The 19,965-nt window shown below is 54.4% G+C and overlaps 6 protein-coding genes across 6 annotated transcripts; 2 read left to right on the top strand and 4 right to left on the bottom strand.

The window, feature by feature from the left end:
* Window positions 1-3,503: 3,503 nt before the first annotated feature.
* Window positions 3,504-3,859, top strand: PHYSODRAFT_247203 (hypothetical protein; the record flags this gene model as incomplete). The annotated part of the gene is made up of 2 exons (XM_009521798.1): window positions 3,504-3,692; window positions 3,717-3,859. Coding segments are annotated over 2 exons (332 nt in total), but the record flags the coding sequence as incomplete, so codon positions are not given.
* Window positions 3,860-5,883: 2,024 nt separating this feature from the next.
* PHYSODRAFT_256946 (hypothetical protein) lies at window positions 5,884-6,840 on the bottom strand (the record flags this gene model as incomplete). Its single annotated transcript, XM_009521797.1, has 1 exon — window positions 5,884-6,840. One exon carries the CDS (start codon window positions 6,838-6,840, stop codon window positions 5,884-5,886), a length of 957 nt encoding a protein of 318 aa, XP_009520092.1.
* A 1,651-nt stretch (window positions 6,841-8,491) lies between these two features.
* Window positions 8,492-9,448, bottom strand: PHYSODRAFT_325878 (hypothetical protein; the record flags this gene model as incomplete). Its single annotated transcript, XM_009521796.1, has 1 exon — window positions 8,492-9,448. One exon carries the CDS (start codon window positions 9,446-9,448, stop codon window positions 8,492-8,494), a length of 957 nt encoding a protein of 318 aa, XP_009520091.1.
* Window positions 9,449-10,832: 1,384 nt separating this feature from the next.
* PHYSODRAFT_482392 (hypothetical protein) lies at window positions 10,833-11,321 on the bottom strand (the record flags this gene model as incomplete). Its single annotated transcript, XM_009521795.1, has 1 exon — window positions 10,833-11,321. The coding sequence occupies one exon, from the start codon at window positions 11,319-11,321 to the stop codon at window positions 10,833-10,835; it is 489 nt and encodes a 162-aa protein (XP_009520090.1).
* A 717-nt stretch (window positions 11,322-12,038) lies between these two features.
* PHYSODRAFT_257013 (hypothetical protein) lies at window positions 12,039-17,408 on the top strand (the record flags this gene model as incomplete). Its single annotated transcript, XM_009521794.1, has 2 exons — window positions 12,039-12,302; window positions 16,650-17,408. 2 exons carry the CDS (start codon window positions 12,039-12,041, stop codon window positions 17,406-17,408), a joined length of 1,023 nt encoding a protein of 340 aa, XP_009520089.1.
* Window positions 17,409-19,458: 2,050 nt separating this feature from the next.
* Window positions 19,459-19,947, bottom strand: PHYSODRAFT_325873 (hypothetical protein; the record flags this gene model as incomplete). Its single annotated transcript, XM_009521793.1, has 1 exon — window positions 19,459-19,947. One exon carries the CDS (start codon window positions 19,945-19,947, stop codon window positions 19,459-19,461), a length of 489 nt encoding a protein of 162 aa, XP_009520088.1.
* Between the last annotated feature and the right edge of the window lie 18 nt (window positions 19,948-19,965).

The following is a 19,965-nucleotide window of genomic DNA, read 5'->3' as shown; positions in this document are numbered from 1 at the left end:
CGCCGTGGCTGCAGCCAGAATATCATCCTGTTGTCGACGGACCTACGCGCCATGCAACTGCGTCGTCTTGGCGAACAAAGGTGCCACCAACACAGCCTGCATCCGCACCGCTGTCGTGGTTGAGTGGGCCCGAGCATGCACATGCAGCTCTGCACGTCAAGTAGAGCTTTTGATCAATAATATGGCGCAAACTGGTGTCCGACAAACTGTCTTACGTTTTGAGTGACAAAATACAATGTAGCCACTGGTATACTAAAATCAAGATGTAATCAAAATGCGTTAATTGCAAAACGTAAGACGCTTTGTCTTACGGTATGCTCTCTAGGGACCAGTATCGTCTTACGAAAGAGCATCAATCTCAAGTCTCGAGAGTGCTGGGGAGCATTTCGAAAATTCCGTATTTCGTCGCATTTGCACACGAGTGCTGCGAGGAATCGTTGCCGAGATCAGCGCTGCTCGCCGGTCTTCGGCACCACGTCGCTGATAAGCGATGTTCTTAGCTTACGCTTGTTGCCGCAGCTCACCGATATGTGCCCCAGCAGCTGCGAGCCGACACCGGAACTAGTGCCGACGCCGACATCGTCAACTCAAGGAACGTCAGCTAATCGTGTAGCCGTTAGGCCGACGGTCGGCCTCTCAAGCGACAGCATATATGAAAACTATTTGCCGATCTGGTGTGACAGCGTGTGGCAGCTCGTCCATCTACAGTACAAGAGCAAGTAATTTAAACTAACTATATTACCTTGAAAACACAGACATGCTCTCTGAGCGAAGCAAAAGTATCGGATGACATCGTCCGGTTCCTGATTGATCCATAACGGTGCGTGTTTGAAATACTATCTGCTCATAGCTGCTTCATCTAGCTGGAGCATGTATCCTAGGAGACCAGCTTGCTGGCTTACAAGTACCAGCCTCACAACCCTTAGTTCGTCACGAAATGAAACAATTGGCGGGAACCCGGGTTCCCGCGAATGATACCGACCAAATCGCGAATTATGTATTTAAGTTTTGGCCCCCATATTGGTAGCGTTGGGGCAAGCTAGACCATCAAACCCAGGTGCTGTCGACGAAAAACTACCCGCAAATCTGTCACCAGTACTGAATAGGCCCGAATAACGTACCTTACCATGCCCAAGTCCACCTTACATGAGCAGGAGGTTAGCCATATGACCGGAAAGCACTCTACCGCTGTACCAGGCAAGCGTGTGGATTTTCATGGAGAGACACAGGACGAGAGCGGAGACGAATTCACCTTCCGTTTCTCTTCTGAGCTTAAGCTACGTTCAACGCAGGTCGTAGACCAACTCTTCAATACATTCGGTCATATATGGGTACCGGTAGTTTTGGGGGAACCGGGGTCCCGATGGGTACCCGGGTTCCCGCCAATTGTTTCAAATGTATTCCCAGTTACAGGTAACGTTCAGGAGACATCGAAATCGCAATTAGCGAGAGTGCAAAAACTTCTGAAGAGCAAAATAATTGTTTGCAAGTTTTTAAAAGTAAACAGGACTGCATCATTTCTCACTGAACTATCCTGTATTACCGGCCAGATGCTGCGGCTGCGAAGCAGGCGCAGTAGATCGCCGTAGTTATTGTCCACTAACCGCGCTTGTTGACTCGAATAGTGTGTCATATCAAACCTTGTGCTGGCAAAACCGCTATCCACAGGCATCTTCTGCGCCTGCTTTGCAGCCGCAGCATCTGCCTGCATTCGACTACTAGAACCGTCCATAGAGTTGTGGCTTAACCCCCAACGCGCAGTTGCACAAGTTGTCGGCAACTACTGTACCGGACACTAAAGTATATAACGGGTTCTATACTAACGCCAACTAGAAGCACACGCGTTCACTTTACTTACTTCGAACAGTATAGTTTTCGATTGTGACACATCGGCATACTGCGTCTGAGAGTCTTTCTTCTAAACTATCTGTCTGAGAACAACCAATGCGGAACTTGCACTTTCAGGATAAAACAAATACTAGTAGAATAATGGTCTCTCAGACAATGCGCAGCAACCTTGTGAAAACATAGACCTTGTCTACAACGCGCTGAATTCTCGCTGGCGTTACCGGTCAGTGCCTAAATTGCACGAGCTCGGCCAGGATGTTAAGGCTTCGTTTTTTTTACAGCACGCTGCCGCCCTATCACTATCGCCAGACCCTAAAATAAATATATTACGAGGATTGAACGCACCCACAGCTACGTGAATTGTTGTTTTTCGTAATTTTCCCAGAATTGTCGCGTGGCATTACCTCACACAAAATCCTTTAGCTATCCCAACCTTCGCATAGCTCTCGTTCACCGGAAGTTTGTGGCGATGGAGGGGAGATTTATCTGTGCACGCACAAGGAAATGTTATCGGGAACTCGCTCCAAGCGCTAGGGCCGATCTGACGTCGTACTTCAAAGTACATTTCTACGAAGTGACTGCCCACAGCTAAACTTTCTAGGGCAACTGTGCTTGTTGCATACAGGTTCGCTAGCCAGCAGTCAATCGGCGCAGGTAGCGGGCCACATTTGATGCTATGCTGTTAGCATTATTTAGCTGTTATTGCTGTATGCAGATATTTTGGCCAACGCATGCTTATTATCTCGTCAATAATCTCGATTTTAATCCAGCCAGCTCTTAATTAAGACCTAGGTCTGATTTATATATATCGCCAGTACCGGTCTAACATGCAAGCTTGGGGCTCTGTTTTCCCGACCAAAACGCTTTTCTGCGGCTTGGAAACGCAGGAATGCCATTCTAGACGGGCCAAACCGAGTTTCTGGGCCTAAAAGCGGCCTTCACCAAAGCACAAAGCTAAAACAGCCCTCGCCTATCTCGTGTCCACTTAGTAAGAGACAGGCGTGGACTATTTTAGAGGTCTATTTTAGAGGACAAAGTACTTGCAAGCGGCAATAGTTGATCAGCTATATCTTAGAATCGCATGGTTTATGTGCATTTCTATTTCTATGCACTTCAACTTGATATCCGACCACCGAGTTGGTCGGTACCAAATAAGCGTCGGTCGGACTCTATTGACTACACGACAAACAGCAAAACACCATACGGCGTTGTGACCATGATATTTACTTTCTTTTCTTGACAGTCAACTGGAACAATACTACACTCTCGATGTGAAAAACAAACGTAGTGAGTGACACAATTCGTGTCTGCGGGGTCAAAAGTCTCGGCGCATAGTCCGAGAGGTGCGGTGAGCAAAGATTCACACTGGGCCGGCTGCAGGGTCTGCGGGTTGCGAATCGGTTGCTCATTGCCAGCGTCGGTGTCGCTTACGCGCGGAGGTGGCGGTAGGCGTTGGTCTTGGTCTTGGTGGCCGTTTGCGCAGCCGTCTGCGAGGCATCCGTGGCAATCGCGTTCGGTGTGGCGGCCGGGATGGCCGTAGCTGCCACCTTCCCGTAACCATCCTTGTTGCCCGCGACTTCACCCTTGGCTCCGGCGAGTCCTGCACCAGCGTTGAGACCCGCACCAGCATTGACACCAGCGCCCGCTTTCACTCCGGCACCGGCGTTCAGGCCTGCGCCAGCGCTGAGGCCAGCGTGCGCGTTCAGCCCTGCGCCCGCGGCGAGGCCTGCTCCAGCATTCAGACCGGCGCCAGCATTCAGACTTGCACCAGCGTTAAGACCTGCGGCTGCACTGAGACCGGCACCGGCACGGAGACCTGCGTTGGCATTCAAACCTGCTCCCGCGTTGAGTCCGACCCCCGCGTTTAGCCCTGCGCCAGCGTTGAGACCGGCACCGGCCGTGAGCCCGGCGCCAGCGTTCAATCCTGCACCAGCAGTGAGCCCGGTGCCAGCATTCAATCCTGCACCGGCATTCAAGCCAGCGCCCGCGTTCAACCCAGCGTTGGCCTTGAGGCCCGCGTTCGCGTTTAGACCGGCGTTCGCGGTGAGACCAGCGCCTGCCCTGAGCCCACCGAGTGCGTTTAGCCAAGCACCAGTCCCCGCTCCCAGGCCGCCATATCCGTTCCCGACCACCGGAGCACCCCCGTAGCTGATTGGCTTCGTTGCTGCAGCGCCGCCATAGCCGTAGTTGTTGGTTCCCGCGGTCGCCGCGCCACCGTACGCATCGCTTCTCGTAGATGCGCCGCCGTAGCCGCCGTACGTGCCGTGGCTCTTGGGTAGCAGCCACCCGAACGTCTGGGCCGCCTCCGTCGACGCCTCCACCGCGTCAGCGGAGAACGTCACAGCCACCACACAGAGCGCGCAGATCGTCTTGCTCATCATCATCTTGATCGTAGTCGTGGAGTTGGTTCGATTAACCTTATTCGGTTGCCGGTGGCGGTATTCCTTGGTCGGGACGCTTGGAATTGGAGAATGAGCTCGCTCAGCAGAGCTGCGCGCGTGTCTGTACAGGCGAGCATGAATAAACGTGCGTCTGCAGCTAGCTCTACCGCAACACAAACAGCAGCTCTGTAGTGGCTGCCAACTAGGGAGTCAGCTGGTCGTGGTAAGTCGTCCGTGGTAAACGTTGCTGGCGCTTCGGCATGCGGGTAGGACGCACGATGGTAGGTACACAGGCAGGCAGGCAAACCGACAGATACTCCGGAGGAAGGAAGGGCCCACCAAATAATGCAGTACGCGACGATCGCCGGACGGTGGTTTAGTCTAGTTGCAATGACGGCACGCATTTTGACGACATGATAACGTAGCGTTTCGACTCGTAGTTCCCCCAAGATGAAGCTAATTATTAGGCCACTACATGTAGAGCGCGCAGGTGCGACGAAGCAGACATCGCGCATAGATCGTAGCGACAGTCGGTCGGTCGGTTGGTTGCTCAGCGGATGGATATCAAGCATAGCGTACGTAGGTACGGGGTGTAGTGAACCACACGGTGGCGAGGGTCCCCATCTGCAGCCATTAGAGGCACTCGTAAAGGTGCCTCTTGGCGCGCAACAGCAACCGGGGCGATAGAGTTCATCGCAGACAACTTTCTGTGGCCGAAGTGGTAAACGGAGCGTCGAAGTGGTAAACTGCACGGACTTGCTCGACATGTGCAGCTGCGGCCACCACAGCAAAATCTACGAAGTGACTGCCCACAGCTTAACTTTCTAGGGCAACTGTGCTTGTTGCATACAGGTTCGCTAGCCAGCAGTCAATCGGCGCAGGTAGCGGGCCACATTTGATGCTATGCTGTTAGCATTATTTAGCTGTTATTGCTGTATGCAGATATTTTTGCCAACGCATGCTTATTATCTCGTCAATAATCTCGATTTTAATCCAGCCAGCTCTTAATTAAGACCTAGGTCTGATTTATATATATCGCCAGTACCGGTCTAACATGCAAGCTTGGGGCTCTGTTTTCCCGACCAAAACGCTTTTCTGCGGCTTGGAAACGCAGGAATGCCATTCTAGACGGGCCAAACCGAGTTTCTGGGCCTAAAAGCGGCCTTCACCAAAGCACAAAGCTAAAACAGCCCTCGCCTATCTCGTGTCCACTTAGTAAGAGACAGGCGTGGACTATTTTAGAGGTCTATTTTAGAGGACAAAGTACTTGCAAGCGGCAATAGTTGATCAGCTATATCTTAGAATCGCATGGTTTATGTGCATTTCTATTTCTATGCACTTCAACTTGATATCCGACCACCGAGTTGGTCGGTACCAAATAAGCGTCGGTCGGACTCTATTGACTACACGACAAACAGCAAAACACCATACGGCGTTGTGACCATGATATTTACTTTCTTTTCTTGACAGTCAACTGGAACAATACTACACTCTCGATGTGAAAAACAAACGTAGTGAGTGACACAATTCGTGTCTGCGGGGTCAAAAGTCTCGGCGCATAGTCCGAGAGGTGCGGTGAGCAAAGATTCACACTGGGCCGGCTGCAGGGTCTGCGGGTTGCGAATCGGTTGCTCATTGCCAGCGTCGGTGTCGCTTACGCGCGGAGGTGGCGGTAGGCGTTGGTCTTGGTCTTGGTGGCCGTTTGCGCAGCCGTCTGCGAGGCATCCGTGGCAATCGCGTTCGGTGTGGCGGCCGGGATGGCCGTAGCTGCCACCTTCCCGTAACCATCCTTGTTGCCCGCGACTTCACCCTTGGCTCCGGCGAGTCCTGCACCAGCGTTGAGACCCGCACCAGCATTGACACCAGCGCCCGCTTTCACTCCGGCACCGGCGTTCAGGCCTGCGCCAGCGCTGAGGCCAGCGTGCGCGTTCAGCCCTGCGCCCGCGGCGAGGCCTGCTCCAGCATTCAGACCGGCGCCAGCATTCAGACTTGCACCAGCGTTAAGACCTGCGGCTGCACTGAGACCGGCACCGGCACGGAGACCTGCGTTGGCATTCAAACCTGCTCCCGCGTTGAGTCCGACCCCCGCGTTTAGCCCTGCGCCAGCGTTGAGACCGGCACCGGCCGTGAGCCCGGCGCCAGCGTTCAATCCTGCACCAGCAGTGAGCCCGGTGCCAGCATTCAATCCTGCACCGGCATTCAAGCCAGCGCCCGCGTTCAACCCAGCGTTGGCCTTGAGGCCCGCGTTCGCGTTTAGACCGGCGTTCGCGGTGAGACCAGCGCCTGCCCTGAGCCCACCGAGTGCGTTTAGCCAAGCACCAGTCCCCGCTCCCAGGCCGCCATATCCGTTCCCGACCACCGGAGCACCCCCGTAGCTGATTGGCTTCGTTGCTGCAGCGCCGCCATAGCCGTAGTTGTTGGTTCCCGCGGTCGCCGCGCCACCGTACGCATCGCTTCTCGTAGATGCGCCGCCGTAGCCGCCGTACGTGCCGTGGCTCTTGGGTAGCAGCCACCCGAACGTCTGGGCCGCCTCCGTCGACGCCTCCACCGCGTCAGCGGAGAACGTCACAGCCACCACACAGAGCGCGCAGATCGTCTTGCTCATCATCATCTTGATCGTAGTCGTGGAGTTGGTTCGATTAACCTTATTCGGTTGCCGGTGGCGGTATTCCTTGGTCGGGACGCTTGGAATTGGAGAATGAGCTCGCTCAGCAGAGCTGCGCGCGTGTCTGTACAGGCGAGCATGAATAAACGTGCGTCTGCAGCTAGCTCTACCGCAACACAAACAGCAGCTCTGTAGTGGCTGCCAACTAGGGAGTCAGCTGGTCGTGGTAAGTCGTCCGTGGTAAACGTTGCTGGCGCTTCGGCATGCGGGTAGGACGCACGATGGTAGGTACACAGGCAGGCAGGCAAACCGACAGATACTCCGGAGGAAGGAAGGGCCCACCAAATAATGCAGTACGCGACGATCGCCGGACGGTGGTTTAGTCTAGTTGCAATGACGGCACGCATTTTGACGACATGATAACGTAGCGTTTCGACTCGTAGTTCCCCCAAGATGAAGCTAATTATTAGGCCACTACATGTAGAGCGCGCAGGTGCGACGAAGCAGACATCGCGCATAGATCGTAGCGACAGTCGGTCGGTCGGTTGGTTGCTCAGCGGATGGATATCAAGCATAGCGTACGTAGGTACGGGGTGTAGTGAACCACACGGTGGCGAGGGTCCCCATCTGCAGCCATTAGAGGCACTCGTAAAGGTGCCTCTTGGCGCGCAACAGCAACCGGGGCGATAGAGTTCATCGCAGACAACTTTCTGTGGCCGAAGTGGTAAACGGAGCGTCGAAGTGGTAAACTGCACGGACTTGCTCGACATGTGCAGCTGCGGCCACCACAGCAAAATCTACGAAGTGACTGCCCACAGCTTAACTTTCTAGGGCAACTGTGCTTGTTGCATACAGGTTCGCTAGCCAGCAGTCAATCGGCGCAGGTAGCGGGCCACATTTGATGCTATGCTGTTAGCATTATTTAGCTGTTATTGCTGTATGCAGATATTTTGGCCAACGCATGCTTATTATCTCGTCAATAATCTCGATTTTAATCCAGCCAGCTCTTAATTAAGACCTAGGTCTGATTTATATATATCGCCAGTACCGGTCTAACATGCAAGCTTGGGGCTCTGTTTTCCCGACCAAAACGCTTTTCTGCGGCTTGGAAACGCAGGAATGCCATTCTAGACGGGCCAAACCGAGTTTCTGGGCCTAAAAGCGGCCTTCACCAAAGCACAAAGCTAAAACAGCCCTCGCCTATCTCGTGTCCACTTAGTAAGAGACAGGCGTGGACTATTTTAGAGGTCTATTTTAGAGGACAAAGTACTTGCAAGCGGCAATAGTTGATCAGCTATATCTTAGAATCGCATGGTTTATGTGCATTTCTATTTCTATGCACTTCAACTTGATATCCGACCACCGAGTTGGTCGGTACCAAATAAGCGTCGGTCGGACTCTATTGACTACACGACAAACAGCAAAACACCATACGGCGTTGTGACCATGATATTTACTTTCTTTTCTTGACAGTCAACTGGAACAATACTACACTCTCGATGTGAAAAACAAACGTAGTGAGTGACACAATTCGTGTCTGCGGGGTCAAAAGTCTCGGCGCATAGTCCGAGAGGTGCGGTGAGCAAAGATTCACACTGGGCCGGCTGCAGGGTCTGCGGGTTGCGAATCGGTTGCTCATTGCCAGCGTCGGTGTCGCTTACGCGCGGAGGTGGCGGTAGGCGTTGGTCTTGGTCTTGGTGGCCGTTTGCGCAGCCGTCTGCGAGGCATCCGTGGCAATCGCGTTCGGTGTGGCGGCCGGGATGGCCGTAGCTGCCACCTTCCCGTAACCATCCTTGTTGCCCGCGACTTCACCCTTGGCTCCGGCGAGTCCTGCACCAGCGTTGAGACCCGCACCAGCATTGACACCAGCGCCCGCTTTCACTCCGGCACCGGCGTTCAGGCCTGCGCCAGCGCTGAGGCCAGCGTGCGCGTTCAGCCCTGCGCCCGCGGCGAGGCCTGCTCCAGCATTCAGACCGGCGCCAGCATTCAGACTTGCACCAGCGTTAAGACCTGCGGCTGCACTGAGACCGGCACCGGCACGGAGACCTGCGTTGGCATTCAAACCTGCTCCCGCGTTGAGTCCGACCCCCGCGTTTAGCCCTGCGCCAGCGTTGAGACCGGCACCGGCCGTGAGCCCGGCGCCAGCGTTCAATCCTGCACCAGCAGTGAGCCCGGTGCCAGCATTCAATCCTGCACCGGCATTCAAGCCAGCGCCCGCGTTCAACCCAGCGTTGGCCTTGAGGCCCGCGTTCGCGTTTAGACCGGCGTTCGCGGTGAGACCAGCGCCTGCCCTGAGCCCACCGAGTGCGTTTAGCCAAGCACCAGTCCCCGCTCCCAGGCCGCCATATCCGTTCCCGACCACCGGAGCACCCCCGTAGCTGATTGGCTTCGTTGCTGCAGCGCCTCCATAGCCGTAGTTGTTGGTTCCCGCGGTCGCCGCGCCACCGTACGCATCGCTTCTCGTAGATGCGCCGCCGTAGCCGCCGTACGTGCCGTGGCTCTTGGGTAGCAGCCACCCGAACGTCTGGGCCGCCTCCGTCGACGCCTCCACCGCGTCAGCGGAGAACGTCACAGCCACCACACAGAGCGCGCAGATCGTCTTGCTCATCATCATCTTGATCGTAGTCGTGGAGTTGGTTCGATTAACCTTGTTCGGTTGCCGGTGGCGGTATTCCTTGGTCGGGACGCTTGGAATTGGAGAATGAGCTCGCTCAGCAGAGCTGCGCGCGTGTCTGTACAGGCGAGCATGAATAAACGTGCGTCTGCAGCTAGCTCTACCGCAACACAAACAGCAGCTCTGTAGTGGCTGCCAACTAGGGAGTCAGCTGATCGTGGTAAGTCGTCCGTGGTAAACGTTGCTGGCGCTTCGGCATGCGGGTAGGACGCACGATGGTAGGTACACAGGCAGGCAGGCAAACCGACAGATACTCCGGAGGAAGGAAGGGCCCACCAAATAATGCAGTACGCGACGATCGCCGGACGGTGGTTTAGTCTAGTTGCAATGACGGCACGCATTTTGACGACATGATAACGTAGCGTTTCGACTCGTAGTTCCCCCAAGATGAAGCTAGTTATTAGGCCACTACATGTAGAGCGCGCAGGTGCGACGAAGCAGACATCGCGCATAGATCGTAGCGACAGTCGGTCGGTCGGTTGGTTGCTCAGCGGATGGATATCAAGCATAGCGTACGTAGGTACGGGGTGTAGTGAACCACACGGTGGCGAGGGTCCCCATCTGCAGCCATTAGAGGCACTCGTAAAGGTGCCTCTTGGCGCGCAACAGCAACCGGGGCGATAGAGTTCATCGCAGACAACTTTCTGTGGCCGAAGTGGTAAACGGAGCGTCGAAGTGGTAAACTGCACGGACTTGCTCGACATGTACAGCTGCGGTCACCACAGCAACATCTAGGAGCGAGTGAGACGGAGTACACGGACGAGCAGCAGCAAGCGAGTTGCTGTCGTGGCCTCCTCTACTCGTACTCGTAGGCTTCGCGCGTGGGCACTGAGGGCCACGGCACTGTGATAGCTATCGTGGTCAAGCTCGACGTGAACGTGCCGCATATAGGTCCGCTACAGCAGTCAATCGATGCGGGTAGCGGCACACATTTTGTTGATCATCTAGAGTCTAGAGGCTAGACCTTAGGATCGGACGATTTATGTGTATTTCTATTTCTATGCACTTCAACTAGGGTCGTCGACCACCAAAACGCGATATCTTACAGTGTCGTCCACTTTGCATCAACTCACGAAACACATCCATCTCGCACGGTATTCCTGGGTCGGACAACGCGATGCGTTACGTTTGCCAGCTCCGATGAAGCACAGAACAGGCCAAGCAACAAGCTCCGTGAATTGACGAGTAAACATCATTTCCAGGACATAGGTCCACTTCCTTTTCATTATTAGTTATGAAAAATCAGCAGTGTCTCTGCTTGGTGGATTAATCTCGTTGAGGAGCACCGTTCTGCGCACCAAAACTATGGGGTACCGACATCTTGCTACTCGCCGCGGTTATCGGGGTCGCTCGCTTTGAACTTTGGCGACATCTCGGTCAGCTTCACGATGATCTGGTGCAGTTGTGCAGGCTTGTTTCGGCTACGGATGGCGCTCTTGATATTCGGCATCATTTTCGCAGCAAGGTCCGTCGTGGTATTGCGAGGGTTTAGAAGGGCGATAATCTGGGTCGCTACTGGGTCTTCGTCCTCGGAAGCGTTGCTCCTAAGTACCAATTTCTTGATAAAGTCTACCACGCCCCGCTTGTCTTGATCGGTGACGATGATGATGTTACTCCGAGTGACCAGCACATTGTTGCCTGCAACCGTTGCGTTCACGTTCCCTCCAGCGTTTTGAAAGTCACCAGTAGGGCCTTCTCCGGACGGCGACGCCATTGCGTTGGGGTCAGCCGGCACCGCATCCGCCACAGCATAACCACAGCAAATGGCCAGAAGACCGACCAGAGCAACCAGAGTAGACAAAATGGGATTCATCTTGGGAAAAATCGAAAATGAAGTCATTGGAGTATCTGCGCCCATTTTACATGAATTTTTCACCGGAAGTTCGTGGCGATGGAGGGGAGATTTATCTGTGCACGCACAAGGAAATCTTATCGAGAACTCGCTCCAAGCGCTAGGGCCGATCTGAAGTCGTACTTCAAAGTACATTTCTACGAAGTGACTGCCCACAGCTTAACTTTCTGCATGTAAGCTTATGGCGAAATCATACACCCAGTAAGTGCACATGTCTGCGGGTGTTAGTAGTGCTTAGGTAGGTCTCACTACAAAGTGGTTAGTTTCGTGCGATCGTCCGAATTCGCACAATGCTTTGTATTTGTATTTGTTGTGGTTACGGCCGCTACGCCCAAGGCGCGCTATGCGGCATCCTCGCCTACGGAGACTTAATCCACACAATGCTATGCCTGCCTTGGGCGGGGGTCCACGCATAGCTGACAACCTGCAGTACAGTAGTCCTGAGACATTCGCTGGCTGATAGCGATTATGGTGATACGAAGTTTACGGGGAGACTGCGTGAATGGCGTACTCCCCGTAATCGCCTAACTTAGTGGTGATGCTGACATCTAACTACATGTATGCTGGTCATAATGCAGCTAGGACAGGTCTCTTCACGTTGCCGCACTCCCAGCTCATTTCTGGATTTCCTCTCCACCTCGTAGTCACCTACCTACTTGCCTGTGCAAGCCCAACGCGATGTCCACCGCTCCGCGAACCGTGAACGCCTACGCCGCCTTCGACGCCAAGGGAGAAGTCAAGCCCTGGCAGTACCAGTCGCGACCACTCGGACCCGAGGACGTGGAGATTAAAATCTCCCACTCCGGCATCTGCGGCTCTGACATTTATCCGATGGAAGGCGGTTGGGGCCCCGCCGCCTACCCATGCGTCGTTGGTCATGAGATCGTTGGCGAAGTGACCCTGGCCGGCTCGGACGTGAAGACGCTCAAGGTTGGCGACCGCGTAGCCGTCGCCGCTTAAGTCTGGGCGTGCCTGAACAAGAACCCCGAGAAGCCTTGCAGCGACTGTGCTGACAGTGAGGATGCAGTGTGCGACCACGCCGTGTACACGTATGCGTCGACGTATCCGGACGGCTCTCCGTCGTACGGCGGCTACGCAGACTACGTGCGCGTGGATAACAACTACGCCTTCAAGTTATCCCGTCCGACGTCGCCGCCCCGCTCATGTGCGCCGGCGCTACCGTCTTCACGCCGCTGAAGCAGGAAGGTGTGAAGGCCGGCGACCGTGTTGGTGTGGTCGGTATTGGTGGCTTGGGACACCTCGCCATCCAGTTCATTCGCGCGCTCGGCGCCATTCCGATCGCTTTCTCTCGCTCTGCAAACAAGGAGCAAGAAATCAGCGCACTCGGTGCAGAGGAGTTCTACAACCTGAGCGATGAGGCGGACCAGAAGAAGGCGGCCAACTCCATCGACTACTTGGTGCTGACCGCTGACGCCAACAACATGCCGTACAATCTGTACCTGAGCCTCGTCCGCAAGCGCGGCACCTTTATCATGGTCGGCCTCCCCAACGACGATGTCAAGTTCAGCCCGTTCTTCATCGTGCCGCGCGCAGTGCGCGTACGTGGTAGCTGCATCGGCAGCATCCAGGACATCAAGGACATGTTGGAGCTGGCGTCGAAGAAGAACGTGCGACCGATTATCCAGAAGTTGCCAATGTCGAAGGTGAACGAAGGACTGGACATGGTGCGCGAGGGGCGTGTGCGCTACCGCGTCGTGCTTGAGAACTAGGAGCATTTCGTATTTGGCTGTAGAAGCTGAGTACACAGCTGTCGTAGCCGCTAATGGGGTTGATCCTCTTGCTCTTAAAGCCCGAGTGCAAGCGGTGCTAAGTTCTCAAACGATGAACTCGAATTGCATGAAGCTACGATATGATATTACTGTTCGCTTACACTTATACAGTACTACAAAACCTCACAAATATGGACAGCACGCGCGTTCTCGTGCTATCACTGTCTCGGAGCATCGTCCGCTCATACGCACGCCTGAACGCGGTGGCGTTCAAAGCCTCCTTCGAGTCGGCGCGATGTATACGCTCAAGCACTGTGGCACTGCAGTACACTTCAGTGACTGCACACGCCGTTTTGGATGGCAATACCATTAGAGTGTACCAGTCTTTTATTGTCGTTGACGATTCGGCAACTGATCGATGCGGAACACAACCACGGAGACGATTTGAAGGTATGGTGCCGCTTCCAAACGATGAACTCGAATTGCATGAAGCTACGATATGATATTACTGTTCACTTACACTTATATACTACAAAAAAGCTCACAAACATGAAGTGCATGTGGTTCCGTGCACATACTATTTGTGAGATTTCCTAGCTCGGGAGGTCGTCTGAGTGGACCTGTGTCGGTCCGTCCCAACCACGCATCACACGAACCAGCCAACCGCACCGCAGATATGTGCATGTACCGTAGCTCCAGTACTATGGACCGACCGCGCTGCTCCCCATGCCTCCCGCCGCCGCGCCCTCGTCCGACGCGCCGCACGAGCCCTGCTGCATCTGCATGGAGGTGGACGACTACCAGGGGACGCTCCTCGTCCAGTGCGCGCGCTGATGGAAAACCCATTTTCGTGAGATGAAGTGAGCCACGTTTTCAAGCCCGAACTCGACACCACGACAGACCACGGCTTTGCACTAGGCCTTCTTGGCCAGCAGTACGCAGCTTAGACAGGCAGGCAGGCAAACCGACAGATACTCCGGAGGAAGGAAGGGCCCACCAAATAATGCAGTACGCGACGATCGCCGGACGGTGGTTTAGTCTAGTTGCAATGACGGCACGCATTTTGACGACATGATAACGTAGCGGTTCGACTCGTAGTTCCCCCAAGATGAAGCTAGTTATTAGGCCACTACATGTAGAGCGCGCAGGTGCGACGAAGCAGACATCGCGCATAGATAGTAGCGACAGTCGGTCGGTCGGTCGGTTGGTTGCTCAGTGGATGGATATCAAGCATAGTGTACGTAGGTACGGGGTGTAGTGAGCCACACGGTGGCGAGGGTCCCCAGCTGCAGCCATTAGAGGCACTCGTAAAGGTGCCTCTTGGCGCGCAACAGCAACCGGGGCGATAGAGTTCATCGCAGACAACTTTCTGTGGCCGAAGTGGTAAACGGAGCGTCGAAGTGGTAAACTGCACGGACTTGCTCGACATGTACAGCTGCGGTCACCACAGCAACATCTAGGAGCGAGTGAGACGGAGTACACGGACGAGCAGCAGCAAGCGAGTTGCTGTCGTGGCCTCCTCTACTCGTACTCGTAGGCTTCGCGCGTGGGCACTGAGGGCCACGGCACTGTGATAGCTATCGTGGTCAAGCTCGACGTGAACGTGCCGCATATAGGTCCGCTACAGCAGTCAATCGATGCGGGTAGCGGCACACATTTTGTTGATCATCTAGAGTCTAGAGGCTAGACCTTAGGATCGGACGATTTATGTGTATTTCTATTTCTATGCACTTCAACCAGGGTCGTTCGACCACCAAAACGCGATATCTTACAGTGTCGTCCACTTTGCATCAACTCACGAAACACATCCATCTCGCACGGTATTCCTGGGTCGGACAACGCGATGCGTTACGTTTGCCAGCTCCGATGAAGCACAGAACAGGCCAAGCAACAAGCTCCGTGAATTGACGAGTAAACATCATTTCCAGGACATAGGTCCACTTCCTTTTCATTATTAGTTATGAAAAATCAGCAGTGTCTCTGCTTGGTGGATTAATCTCGTTGAGGAGCACCGTTCTGCGCACCAAAACTATGGGGTACCGACATCTTGCTACTCGCCGCGGTTATCGGGGTCGCTCGCTTTGAACTTTGGCGACATCTCGGTCAGCTTCACGATGATCTGGTGCAGTTGTGCAGGCTTGTTTCGGCTACGGATGGCGCTCTTGATATTCGGCATCATTTTCGCAGCAAGGTCCGTCGTGGTATTGCGAGGGTTTAGAAGGGCGATAATCTGGGTCGCTACTGGGTCTTCGTCCTCGGAAGCGTTGCTCCTAAGTACCAATTTCTTGATAAAGTCTACCACGCCCCGCTTGTCTTGATCGGTGACGATGATGATGTTACTCCGAGTGACCAGCACATTGTTGCCTGCAACCGTTGCGTTCACGTTCCCTCCAGCGTTTTGAAAGTCACCAGTAGGGCCTTCTCCGGACGGCGACGCCATTGCGTTGGGGTCAGCCGGCACCGCATCCGCCACAGCATAACCACAGCAAATGGCCAGAAGACCGACCAGAGCAACCAGTGTAGACAAAATGGGATTCATCTTGGGAAAAATCGAAAATGAAGTCATTGGAGTATCTGCGCCCATTTTACATGAATTTTTCACCGGAAGTTCGTGGCGATGGAGGGGAGATTTATCTGTGCACGCACAAGGAAATCTTATCGAGAACTCGCTCCAAGCGCTAGGGCCGATCTGAAGTCGTACTTCAAAGTACATTTCTACGAAGTGACTGCCCACAGCTTAACTTTCTGCATGTAAGCTTATGGCGAAATCATACACCCAGTAAGTGCACATGTCTGCGGGTGTTAGTAGTGCTTAGGTAGGTCTCACTACAAAGTGGTTAGTTTCGTGCAATCGTCCGAATTCGCACAGTGCTTTGTATTTGTATTTGTTGTGGTTACGGCCGCTACGCCCAAGGCGCGCTATGCGGCATCCTCGCCTACGGAGACTTAATCCACACAATGCTATGCCTGCCTTGGGCGGGGGTCCACGCATAGCTGACAACCTGCAGTACAGTAGTCCTGAGACATTCGCTGGCTGATAGCGATTATGGGGATACGAAGTTTACGGGGAGACTGCGTGAATGGCGTACTCCCCGTAATCGCCTAACTTAGTGGTGATGCTGACATCTAACTACATGTATGCTGGTCATAATGCAGCTTGGACAGGTCTCTTCACGTTGCCGCACTCCCAGCTCATTTCTGGATTTCCTCTCCACCTCGTAGTCACCTACCTACTTGCCTGTGCAAGCCCAACGCGATGTCCACCGCTCCGCGAACCGTGAACGCCTACGCCGCCTTCGACGCCAAGGGAGAAGTCAAGCCCTGGCAGTACCAGTCGCGACCACTCGGACCCGAGGACGTGGAGATTAAAATCTCCCACTCCGGCATCTGCGGCTCTGACATTTATCCGATGGAAGGCGGTTGGGGCCCCGCCGCCTACCCATGCGTCGTTGGTCATGAGATCGTTGGCGAAGTGACCCTGGCCGGCTCGGACGTGAAGACGCTCAAGGTTGGCGACCGCGTAGCCGTCGGCGCTTAAGTCTGGGCGTGCCTGAACAAGAACCCCGAGAAGCCTTGCAGCGACTGTGCTGACAGTGAGGACGCAGTGTGCGACCACGCCGTGTACACGTATGCGTCGACGTATCCGGACGGCTCTCCGTCGTACGGCGGCTACGCAGACTACGTGCGCGTGGATAACAACTACGCCTTCAAGTTGCCGGAGAACATCCCGTCCGACGTCGCCGCCCCGCTCATGTGCGCCGGCGCTACCGTCTTCACGCCGCTGAAGCAGGAAGGTGTGAAGGCCGGCGACCGTGTTGGTGTGGTCGGTATTGGTGGCTTGGGACACCTCGCCATCCAGTTCATTCGCGCGCTCGGCGCCATTCCGATCGCTTTCTCTCGCTCTGCAAACAAGGAGCAAGAAATCAGCGCACTCGGTGCAGAGGAGTTCTACAACCTGAGCGATGAGGCGGACCAGAAGAAGGCGGCCAACTCCATCGACTACTTGGTGCTGACCGCTGACGCCAACAACATGCCGTACAATCTGTACCTGAGCCTCGTCCGCAAGCGCGGCACCTTTATCATGGTCGGCCTCCCCAACGACGATGTCAAGTTCAGCCCGTTCTTCATCGTGCCGCGCGCAGTGCGCGTACGTGGTAGCTGCATCGGCAGCATCCAGGACATCAAGGACATGTTGGAGCTGGCGTCGAAGAAGAACGTGCGACCGATTATCCAGAAGTTGCCAATGTCGAAGGTGAACGAAGGACTGGACATGGTGCGCGAGGGGCGTGTGCGCTACCGCGTCGTGCTTGAGAACTAGGAGCATTTCGTATTTGGCTGTAGAAGCTGAGTACACAGCTGTCGTAGCCGCTGATGGGGTTGATCCTCTTGCTCTTAAAGGCCGAGTGCAAGCGGTGCTAAGTTCTCAAACGATGAACTCGAATTGCATGAAGCTACGATATGATATTACTGTTCGCTTACACTTATACAGTACTACAAAACCTCACAAATATGGACAGCACGCGCGTTCTCGTGCTATCACTGTCTCGGAGCATCGTCCGCTCATACGCACGCCTGAACGCGGTGGCGTTCAAAGCCTCCTTCGAGTCGGCGCGATGTATACGCTCAAGCACTGTGGCACTGCAGTACACTTCAGTGACTGCACACGCCGTTTTGGATGGCAATACCATTAGAGTGTACCAGTCTTTTATTGTCGTTGACGATTCGGCAACTGATCGATGCGGAACACAACCACGGAGACGATTTGAAGGTATGGTGCCGCTTCCAAACGATGAACTCGAATTGCATGAAGCTACGATATGATATTACTGTTCACTTACACTTATATACTACAAAAAAGCTCACAAACATGAAGTGCATGTGGTTCCGTGCACATACTATTTGTGAGATTTCCTAGCTCGGGAGGTCGTCTGAGTGGACCTGTGTCGGTCCGTCCCAACCACGCATCACACGAACCAGCCAACCGCACCGCAGATATGTGCATGTACCGTAGCTCCAGTACTATGGACCGACCGCGCTGCTCCCCATGCCTCCCGCCGCCGCGCCCTCGTCCGACGCGCCGCACGAGCCCTGCTGCATCTGCATGGAGGTGGACGACTACCAGGGGACGCTCCTCGTCCAGTGCGCGCGCTGATGGAAAACCCATTTTCGTGAGATGAAGTGAGCCACGTTTTCAAGCCCGAACTCGACACCACGACAGACCACGGCTTTGCACTAGGCCTTCTTGGCCAGCAGTACGCAGCTTAGACAGGCAGGCAGGCAAACCGACAGATACTCCGGAGGAAGGAAGGGCCCACCAAATAATGCAGTACGCGACGATCGCCGGACGGTGGTTTAGTCTAGTTGCAATGACGGCACGCATTTTGACGACATGATAACGTAGCGGTTCGACTCGTAGTTCCCCCAAGATGAAGCTAGTTATTAGGCCACTACATGTAGAGCGCGCAGGTGCGACGAAGCAGACATCGCGCATAGATCGTAGCGACAGTCGGTCGGTCGGTCGGTTGGTTGCTCAGTGGATGGATATCAAGCATAGTGTACGTAGGTACGGGGTGTAGTGAGCCACACGGTGGCGAGGGTCCCCAGCTGCAGCCATTAGAGGCACTCGTAAAGGTGCCTCTTGGCGCGCAACAGCAACCGGGGCGATAGAGTTCATCGCAGACAACTTTCTGTGGCCGAAGTGGTAAACGGAGCGTCGAAGTGGTAAACTGCACGGACTTGCTCGACATGTACAGCTGCGGTCACCACAGCAACATCTAGGAGCGAGTGAGACGGAGTACACGGACGAGCAGCAGCAAGCGAGTTGCTGTCGTGGCCTCCTCTACTCGTACTCGTAGGCTTCGCGCGTGGGCACTGAGGGCCACGGCACTGTGATAGCTATCGTGGTCAAGCTCGACGTGAACGTGCCGCATATAGGTCCGCTACAGCAGTCAATCGATGCGGGTAGCGGCACACATTTTGTTGATCATCTAGAGTCTAGAGGCTAGACCTTAGGATCGGACGATTTATGTGTATTTCTATTTCTATGCACTTCAACTAGGGTCATTCGACCACCAAAACGCGATATCTTACAGTGTCATTCCCTTTGCATCAACTCACGAAACACATCCATCTCGCACGGTATTCCTGGGTCGGACAACGCGATGCGTTACGTTTGCCAGCTCCGATGAAGCACAGAACAGGCCAAGCAACAAGCTCCGTGAATTGACGAGTAAACATCATTTCCAGGACATAGGTCCACTTCCTTTTCATTATTAGTTATGAAAAATCAGCAGTGTCTCTGCTTGGTGGATTAATCTCGTTGAGGAGCACCGTTCTGCGCACCAAAACTATGGGGTACCGACATCTTGCTACTCGCCGCGGTTATCGGGGTCGCTCGCTTTGAACTTTGGCGACATCTCGGTCAGCTTCACGATGATCTGGTGCAGTTGTGCAGGCTTGTTTCGGCTACGGATGGCGCTCTTGATATTCGGCATCATTTTCGCAGCAAGGTCCGTCGTGGTATTGCGAGGGTTTAGAAGGGCGATAATCTGGGTCGCTACTGGGTCTTCGTCCTCGGAAGCGTTGCTCCTAAGTACCAATTTCTTGATAAAGTCTACCACGCCCCGCTTGTCTTGATCGGTGACGATGATGATGTTACTCCGAGTGACCAGCACATTGTTGCCTGCAACCGTTGCGTTCACGTTCCCTCCAGCGTTTTGAAAGTCACCAGTAGGGCCTTCTCCGGACGGCGACGCCATTGCGTTGGGGTCAGCCGGCACCGCATCCGCCACAGCATAACCACAGCAAATGGCCAGAAGACCGACCAGAGCAACCAGTGTAGACAAAATGGGATTCATCTTGGGAAAAATCGAAAA

Source organism: Phytophthora sojae (genome assembly GCF_000149755.1).
Source record: "Phytophthora sojae unplaced genomic scaffold PHYSOscaffold_2, whole genome shotgun sequence".
NCBI lineage: Eukaryota > Oomycota > Peronosporomycetes > Peronosporales > Peronosporaceae > Phytophthora > Phytophthora sojae.
The sequence above is the reverse complement of the archived record's forward strand: the minus strand, read 5'-3'. Positions and strand labels throughout refer to the sequence as shown.